The sequence below is a fragment of the Labeo rohita genome, unplaced genomic scaffold, assembly GCF_022985175.1.
Source record: "Labeo rohita strain BAU-BD-2019 unplaced genomic scaffold, IGBB_LRoh.1.0 scaffold_1996, whole genome shotgun sequence".
In the NCBI taxonomy this organism is placed as follows: domain Eukaryota; kingdom Metazoa; phylum Chordata; class Actinopteri; order Cypriniformes; family Cyprinidae; genus Labeo; species Labeo rohita.
This window is the reverse complement of record NW_026128216.1, coordinates 1-9,601: the sequence shown is the minus strand read 5'-3', so window position 1 is coordinate 9,601 and position 9,601 is coordinate 1. Positions and strand designations below refer to the sequence as shown.

Here is a 9,601-nt window from a genome sequence, read left to right as displayed (position 1 = left end):
AGCTGCTGTCCATGGTGCTGAATCCATATCGATGTTGACTTTTTATGCAACTTTTATGCAAGTATTGAAACATATACAGTTAAATTCCAAAAAGATATAGTCAGTTTGATCTTAAAAAGTGTATAATGTGTCTTACAACTAATGTGCAAATAAATAAAAAAAAAAATATGCATGCATTTGCAGATGCATTTTCAGGAGTTCCTGTTATGGGCTCTAGATTATGTCATTGAACTTACATGTTCAGTTTTTTTTTTCATATTTTAATTCACTTCACTGTCATTTGAGCCTATATGGAGAACTTGAAACCTGTATGAGCTCTCAGTGTCAGACACTGTAACCTCCACTAGGTGGCGCTCTTTCAGTGTGATTAATGTGATATTCAGTCAGTGGTGATGGTGGGAGGAGCCAGTAAAGCTGCTCATTACTGATGAAGAGCTGAATAAAGAGGAAGTAACTAAAGCAGACAGATGTAGAGACAGAGAGATTCACACAGAGATCATTCAGCATAAAGAAGACTGAACTCAACTCACAATGAAGATCCTCCTCATCTTCTTCACTTTCTACCTGATCTCAGGTCAGAGCTTTTCTTTTCATCACTGCATGAATGATGCTTTTTCTGTTCATCAGCTTTCTGATCACAGTATCAATCTGATCGACAGGTGCAGTGAGATGCTTCAGTGTCACTGGATATTCTGGAGGAAGTGTTCTTGTTGATTCTGGGAAACGTTGGTTCAGTGACTCTGCTAAATATATGGCCAAATTACCAGAGTGGAGAACAATAATAAATGATAATAAGCATGATAAATGGATAAATGATGGAAAATTCACGTTGTTCCGAGACAACTGAAAAAACCTCATGATCTTCATTAGAGATTTGAATGAACATGATGCTGGAGGATACTGGATTGGTGCTCTTTACAAGTGGGGTATAGACATGACTTTAAATGTGGAAGAAGGTCAGTAATTTTAAATGTCTGAATAGTAGAGATACTGATCATTTTAATGCCTTTATCAAAGTAAAATATTTTTTCTTATGTGAATGACAGATTCATGTTGTAAAGTATCAAAGAGAGTGATGGTGAATATTGGAGAAACTGCCAGTTTCAGCTGTGAATATTCACAGAATCATATTAATGATCCCAAGATCATATTCAAAGAAGAAAAAGACTCCATTGAGATGATTTACAGCACATGGAATAAGAAAGGAAGTTTCAGTATTTCTGATGACAAACATAAAAACGTCTTCAGTGTGAAAATTACTGCTGTGACACCAGATGATGGAGGAGTTTATTTATGTGGAGTTTGGATCAACAGACAATCGTACAGTTACTCTATTATTAGTACTGTTCATCTGCATGTTAGCAGTAAGTAAAATAATTTCTCAATTAAAACTTGTGATTTTTGTGAGGAATGTGAGCAGTTGAAGTATTAATTTTACACTGTAGGCCAAATACATCAATATTTTATAAGCACAATAATTAATGTACAATTGACCTGTTCTTTAATTAAAGTGCCTCCAGTAGTGAGACATGAAGGAGAATCTGCTGAGATCATCTGCCCTTATGATTCAATCTATAAATCAAAGTCAAAGTCTCTCTGTAAGGGGAAGTGCTCCACTAGAGACAGAAATACTCTCAATGAGACTGTGAGAGAAGAGAAAGAGACCAAGACTGACAGATTGACTCTGAATGATGACGTCACTGCAAGTGTCTTCACTGGGACCATCACTGGACTGACAGCAGAGGATGCTGGGAAATACTGGTGTGCAGTGACATTAGAAAGAGACCTCAATTATCTTTACACTCATCTGATCGTCATCATGAACGAGGGTGAGGAAGGTTTATTCATCTGAATATGTGAAACTACGGCTGTGAATTGATGTTCTTGTATTTGTGAACATTTCCAGAGCTGAACTTGACTAAGTATGAAGGAGACGACGTGTCAATCCAGTGCAAACATCAGGATGAAGATCAGAAAAGCTTCTGCAAAGCACATGAAGCCTCCATGTGTGTGAAGGATGGAGTTTCATTGGAGACGATCAGAGATGATCGATTCTCTTTCAGTGATGAAGCATCTACTGGAGTCTTTACTGTGAACATCACTGATCTGAGAGAAGAGGATTCTGGGATATACTGGTGTGGAGCTCACGTCATCACTAAAGTGAACCTTAGTGTTAAAACAGGTAAGAAAACTTAATAGTGTTAAAATAATGTTGTGAAATGTACTGATACTTTAAATTCGAAGTCAATATTTACATTTTAAAAAACATGATGATATCAGCCTTTCCACAGTATCGAAGTACTGACAGGTACCGATGAAGTACTTTCTGTGACAGTGTGTGAAGAGCATCAAAGGTTGCAATTTACAATGTGTTTTTGCAGCGCTGGACATTGTAGCCAGTCACAAATATTTTTGAGCATGTAAATGCAATTTCCAATCAGAGCCATGTAAGTCTGAATCACCAGAGTTCATTCAGCTCAAGCTCTGCACTCTCACAATAGTTTCGATGTACCCAAAACAATGTAAACGTGTCTTTTGACAGTGTTAATGACTGAAAACATCAGAACTGCTTTACATTTCCTTCATATTCATTCACAAGTGTGTATATAATTGCCGTGTTCATGTTGTGTATTTTTATGTCTATGCATGCTTATTTCTCTCTTACTGTATAACTCTGAGTGTCTGTGTTTTATTTTCAGATTTCACCATGATCAACTTGATTTGTGTTTCTTCAGCTCTGCTGCTGATTGGTGGATTCACTCTGATTATGTGTAAATTAAAGTTAAATGAGAATGTAGATTTATACGTTATATGAAGCAGATAATAATACTGACTAACCCAGTCCCTAAAACAAAGGCCAAAACTTTTTTTGTCCAAATGAGGGCAACCTAAGATGTCTTTAAAAGGATGTTTTGTCATAGTTCTGTTGTGATTGTAGGAACATAGCAAAGTCATAACCAAGACGTGCACTTTTCACTCCATAAAAACATGCTATGAAGTTTTACTGCATGTACAAAACTTTGTATTATTACAGAAAAATACTGACAAAACTCTCTACACCACCCAGCATTGAAAACAAGATTTCAGAAGTTTGAAGACTGTTGCACATGATACAGTTGTCTTCCGTAGGAAGGAAATTTACCCCGCAAGTTCCTTCGTGACTAGAGATCAGCACAGCTTGCAGACTGTTGTGTTTGAATTATATATACTTATGTTTGATTATCATGTTTTCAATCAAATTGTTAATAATTTCAGAAAAAAATATATATATCTAGTATTTTGAGTAGGTTAAGCAGAGTTTAGAAATGTCTCTCAAGGTTCGTGCTTGAATGTTGTTTTATACTGTGACTGTGTTAAAGATCAAACAATGCTCTCCAGCTTGTGGTTTTCTTTTCTGTTCTTTGAGTCATAACCAACAAGCCCTTCAGCCACGTGTAGGTGTGATAAAAACAGGAAACTGTGTATTTAGTACCAATGGACAGAGAAGTTTCCACTCCAGAGAAACATGCTATGAAGTTTTATTATATATGAAAATAATACTGGTTCATCTGCAATTCTGTTTACAAAACTGTTTATTTCAAGCCACATTTAGCCACAGTGAATGTGTAACATGAGCATCATAGGGAAGTATGGGCTCAAAACATTTTTTTTTTTTATTATGTCAGTCCTACTAACAGCAGTCATAGATAAGTACCCATAATAAAGCTTGTTTTTCAAATGCTATGCCAGCACCACCGCTCAGACACTATGGTGGCAGCTGTTATTACAGAACATATTGCATGTTCAAATATGCCAAGGTGACAAGATACTCTCAGGGCCAATGAAATTTAAGGCCAGCTTTGACTCCTCCCTTTTCTCCTTATATGGTGCTGAGGGCTCCGTTTGTGGGTGAATCGGAATTTGAGAGAGCGGAGGGGGAAATTTTTTTGAGAGAATTCATTTACACTCTGACCAGATCCTGTCACAAAGGTAGTTTGTAGGCTCAACTGTTTCCAGCATAGGCAAAGAAGTTGGTGGCTGTGCCTTCTCAAAAACTGAATGTGAAAACAATTAATTTCACTAAAAATAAAGTCAATTTTATGGATGTTTAGATTTTTTTTGTTGTTTTTTTTTTTTTTTTTTTTTTTTTCATGTTCTTGAAAGCCTTTTTTTCTCTCCACAGGGGTCCAAACAAAAGCTGTTATTTTAAAAAAAAAAATTTTATTATTATTATTATTATTATTATTATTATTATTATTATTATTTTTATTTATTTATTTCTTTATTTTTTACAGTTGATAAAAATGTCAAAACAAGTATCAGATGCAATTTTTGATTTCACAGCATGGCAGGAAATTCATGTCACTGAATAAAGTCATCAAGTCATTAAGATGTTCTCTGTATATGAGTGTCTCAACCTTTATAAACATTTATATGTATGAATTATGTCAGCTCTTTGTGGAATATTTTGTACTGTATCTTGTGTTTTAGCATATTCTTTTTATTACGTTGTTTTAACATTTTGTTTTCAAATGATTTTTAATCTTAAAGCTGCGTTATACCTTTCTGGAGACCTCTAGTGGAATATTTAAATTATCCTGATCTGATTTGATTCAATGTCGTTGGTACTTATACAGAGAACATAACACCTGTTTGAGCTCTCAGTATCAGACACTGTAACCTCCACTAGGTGGCGCTCTTTCAGTGTGATTAATGTGATATTCAGTCAGTGGTGATGGTGGGAGGAGCCAGTAAAGCTGCTCATTACTGATGAAGAGCTGAATAAAGAGGAAGTAACTAAAGCAGACAGATGTAGAGACAGAGAGATTCACACAGAGATCATTCAGCATAAAGAAGACTGAACTCAACTCACAATGAAGATCCTCCTCATCTTCTTCACTTTCTACCTGATCTCAGGTCAGAGCTTTTCTCTTTCATCACTGCAGTAATGATGCTGTTTTCTGTTCATCAGCTTTCTGATCACAGTATCAATCTGATCGACAGGTGCAGTGAGATGCTTCAGTGTCACTGGATATTCTGGAGGAAGTGTTCTTGTTGATTCATGGAAGTCTTGGTTCAGTGACTCTGATAAATACATGTATAGACTACATGAGTGGAAAACAATAATAAATGATATGAAACATAATAAATGGATTAATGAAGGAAGGTTCTCTTTATTTTCCGATGAATATGGAGGCCTCATGATCTACATTAGAGAAGTGAATATGCAAGATGCTGGAACATACAGGATTGGGGTTAAAGGCAAATGGTCCATCGATATGACTTTGAATGTGGAAGAAGGTCAGTCATTTCATATTAAAAATTTGTTTAGTAAAACAGCTGATCATTTTAAAGCTTTTAGATATACAAAATATATTTCTTATTTTTTGAATAACAGGTTCATTTTGTAACGTATCAAATAGAGTGATGGTGAATATTGGAGAATCTGCCAATTTCAGCTGTGAATATTCACAGAATCATATTAATGATCCCAAGATCATATTGAAAGAACGAAAAGACTCCATTAAGATGATTTACAGCACAAGGAATAAGAGAAAAAGATTCAGTATTTCTGATGACAAACATAAAAATATCTTCAGTTTTAACATTTTAGCTGTGACACCAGATGATGGAGGAGTTTATTTATTTGGAGTTTGGATCAACAGACACTCATACAGTTACTCTATTATTACTGATGTTGTTCTGCATGTTGTTTGTAAGTAACAAACTGTCAATAAAATCTGGTTTAAAAGTATATACACTATAGGATTTAATGATAGATTTAATAATATTTGTGATTGCAAATTGATAGTGTTTATTCAGTATTTCCTAGCTGTCACATTCGATTAATGTGATTTAATAAGATATTTGTGATTGACAGCTAAAGTGGGCGTGTCTAGAGTGAGCAGCTACTCAGGAGGTGGTTTGATGATCAAGTGTGAACATCCTCAATACAAAACCAAACCAAAATACATCTGTAAAGAATCAGATGGATGTTCAGAGAGGAAGAATCCAGGAGTTCAGGATGAATGGATGGAGAATGGAGATGTTTCTTTATATGACGACACCAGAGCAGGAGTCTTGATGGTGTTTTTTAGAGAACTGAAAGCTGCAGATGCTGGAACATACAGGTGTGGAGTGAATGTATCTCACTATACTGAGAGATTCACTGAACTTCAGCTGAACGTCAAACACGGTGAGGAACATCAAATACTTTATCTTTCATGTATGATGTATCTGTTCTGATTTATATGTAATTTCTTTTGGCTTATAGATGCAAAATATCCAAAGAATGTGACTGAATCTGTGTATCTTGGTGAAGAAGTCAGCATCACCTGTCAGATCCCAGAGGAACATGAAGTTAATTTCTGCAAAGAGGATGATAATCACATCTGTCAAAACATCAGCTCATCTAAAGTGACACAAATGAATGGTTCATCTGAGAGAAATGAAGAGAGAGTTTTTACAGTGATCATCAGTAATGTGAGTGTGAGAGATGCTGGAGTTTACTGGTGTGGAGCAGAAACCAGAGACACATATTTGACTTTCATCTCCCTGAACACTAAAATTCAGCTTAACATCACCAGTGAGTCAATTCAGATGATTTCACTGTAGTAAATACAGTACATTCAGAATAATTTGTGTTGAATGTCTGAGTTTGTTTGTTTTTAGTGGCTCCAGTAGTGAGACATGAAGGAGAATCTGCTGAGATCATCTGCCCTTATGATTCAATCTATAAATCAAAGTCAAAGTCTCTCTGTAAGGGGAAGTGCTCCACTAGAGACAGAAATACTCTCAATGAGACTGTGAGAGAAGAGAAAGAGACCAAGACTGACAGATTGACTCTGAATGATGACGTCACTGCAAGTGTCTTCACTGGGACCATCACTGGACTGACAGCAGAGGATGCTGGGAAATACTGGTGTGCAGTGACATTAGAAAGAGACCTCAATTATCTTTACACTCATCTGATCATCATCATGAACGAGGGTGAGGAAGGTTTATTCATCTGAATATGTGAAACTACGGCTGTGAATTGATGTTCTTGTATTTGTGAACATTTCCAGAGCTGAACTTGACTAAGTATGAAGGAGACGACGTGTCAATCCAGTGCAAACATCAGGATGAAGATCAGAAAAGCTTCTGCAAAGCACATGAAGCCTCCATGTGTGTGAAGGATGGAGTTTTATTGGAGACGATCAGAGATGATCGATTCTCTTTCAGTGATGAAGCATCTACTGGAGTCTTTACTGTGAACATCACTGATCTGAGAGAAGAGGATTCTGGGATATACTGGTGTGGAGCTCACGTCACCACTAAAGTCAGTCTCACTATAAAAAAGGGTAAGAGTTTATTATCATCTGTGTAGTGATTTTTCAAATATAATAATGCTCTCAAAAAGTTAAACCTTTATACATTGCTGTGGAAGGATTTATTTGTGAACTATTTTACTTCTACATTTGTCTAAGGTTTTCTTTTTTTTTTTTTTTTTGTTGTTGTTGTTGTTGTTTGGTTGTTTGGTTTGTTTTTCGCCTGGTTAAAATGTCAAATATCTGCAGGCAAAAGTCACAGTTGTTTTGTTAAACTATATGTTTAAACCTAAACATAAAAATGTCCTGGTAACACTACTGTTTCTTGAAAACAAATCTTTTTGTTGATTTTTTTGTAACCTCATTGTAAATGTATTACATAATTATTTTATAGCTCATAAAACTGTTGGATCTGAATGTAAGACATTGCAGATAAATGCAGGAGATCTTTAGTGTTTATGATGAACAGGCTGTTTATTCCAGATCAAAACCACAGAAATGAGCTGAAGGTTCAGCATCTCAGTTCAATTTGGCTGTAAAGAACTAACGGCTTTTATTCAGGAAACCAACATGAGACTCAACAGAGAGATGAAGTAGACCAAAGGTTGTTTGCAAGTCTGCAGAGGAGAAACTAAAATATGTTCATTTTACTGCAGGATACTTTAGCTCCAGAAAACGAATAAATAAATAAAATAAGATTGAACACATTCACAACACAAGACTCAACTAATTTAATGCATAGATCACAGATTATTATAACAGAGCTCTGTGAATATTTTATTTATATGAAATGTTTATACTCACACTTGTTCTGAAATCTATTGTAACTCATAGGTCATAAGTATTAAAATGGGCTTAAAATGAATGTCATCAGTTATTTATGTAAATATTTCATTTATGTCTATCTCTGTGTTTCTGTTTAATTTACACTCTGTGTCTGTTTTATTCTCAGATTTCTCCATGATCATCATTATTAGTGTGTGTGTGATTCTTCTGCTGATCAGTGGATTCACTCTGACTGTGTGGAAAATAAAACACAAGAGACGAGGTGACACTTGGTTTCTTTATTCTTGAATGGTTTAATTAAGTAGTTTGATTGTCTCTGAGCTTACTTAATGAATTTCTATCTCAGATGCTGCTGACATTTGATGTTGATCTAGTTTGTCTTTCTCTCACTGATAAATTTTGTTTTGGATAATTAGGAAGAACCTCAACACCAGACAAGAGAAAGAGGAAGAAAAATACAATGGTGAGTTATAGTCTGTATGTGCTTGTATATTATGGGGTTCCATTTGTGTGCCAAAAAAGAGGCGACTGCTTTGTGCTTTGTACTACATTTTGTTTTGGATAATTAGGAAGAACCTCAACACCAGACAAGAGAAAGAGGAAGAAAAATACAATGGTGAGTTATAGTTTGTGTGCATGTGTATATTGGGATTTTCACATTTTTTTAAAAAAGTATTTTCTCTTTATTTTATCCACATTCAGTCATTATGTGCAGACAGCAGACGTGATTCTCTCTCAGATCCTGGAACAGCCCAAATGAACAGCATTGGTGATCTACCCACAATCCCCTCTGATGGGCTCCTGTACGCCACTGTCACTTTCCAGAAGTGTGAAGAGTCTCTCAGTGACGCTTCAGTCAGATTCAGTAAGAATGAGATTTACTCTGATTACGCCGCAGTCAGTTATCGCACAAGACTCAACTAACTTTTAACACCAAATCATCACACATTTAACCAGTATTTAGTTCAATTTATTTATCATTTCTAATTTAGTGTTAATCAGATGTTTTATTAGAGTACAGTGTTGAATCATAAAAAAATGTAAAATTTCTGCTGTTGTGAATAAAACCAGTAAATAGAGACATTAATTGACAAAATATGCAGTAATGGTTCGACTTCAAATGCAGAGAAAGCATTGTTTGATGGATGAAAATCTCCTTAGTAACAGCTTTTAAACAGACGTCATGTGAGAATATAAATAATGTAGACTCCTTAATACTAAACATCTATGTGAGACCATAGGAGATTTTATTTGTGCATTTTCACCAACTGCAAAATAATGCTATTCTTCAATGATTTTCAAAAAGAAGAAAAAATGGAGATGTATTATGTATTATGTATATACTGCTATAAATGCAAAAAAAAAAAAAAAAAAAAAAAAAGGAAAACAAAATTATACAACATTTGAAATGTCAAACAGTGTCATGGCATGGCGTTTAATAAAACAGTATAACCCAAGATGATGACTGATTGAATTTTTATATTTTATTTTTTGTCACTGCTGAAATCAATGTTATTAGATTCCTT

The 9,601-nt window shown here is 35.0% G+C and overlaps 2 protein-coding genes across 2 annotated transcripts; both read left to right on the top strand.

Moving 5' to 3' along the window:
* Window positions 1-323: 323 nt before the first annotated feature.
* LOC127159216 (polymeric immunoglobulin receptor-like) lies at window positions 324-4,031 on the top strand. Its single transcript, XM_051102105.1, has 6 exons — window positions 324-574; window positions 660-956; window positions 1,047-1,364; window positions 1,512-1,829; window positions 1,907-2,182; window positions 2,700-4,031. The coding sequence occupies exons 2-6, from the start codon at window positions 857-859 to the stop codon at window positions 2,813-2,815; spliced, it is 1,128 nt and encodes a 375-aa protein (XP_050958062.1). The 5' UTR covers window positions 324-574; window positions 660-856; the 3' UTR covers window positions 2,816-4,031.
* Window positions 4,032-4,659: 628 nt separating this feature from the next.
* On the top strand, window positions 4,660-8,972 carry LOC127159217 (polymeric immunoglobulin receptor-like; the record flags this gene model as incomplete). The annotated part of the gene is made up of 9 exons (XM_051102106.1): window positions 4,660-4,896; window positions 4,984-5,280; window positions 5,861-6,175; window positions 6,254-6,565; window positions 6,652-6,969; window positions 7,047-7,322; window positions 8,242-8,347; window positions 8,492-8,538; window positions 8,815-8,972. Coding segments are annotated over exons 1-9 (1,872 nt in total), but the record flags the coding sequence as incomplete, so codon positions are not given.
* Between the last annotated feature and the right edge of the window lie 629 nt (window positions 8,973-9,601).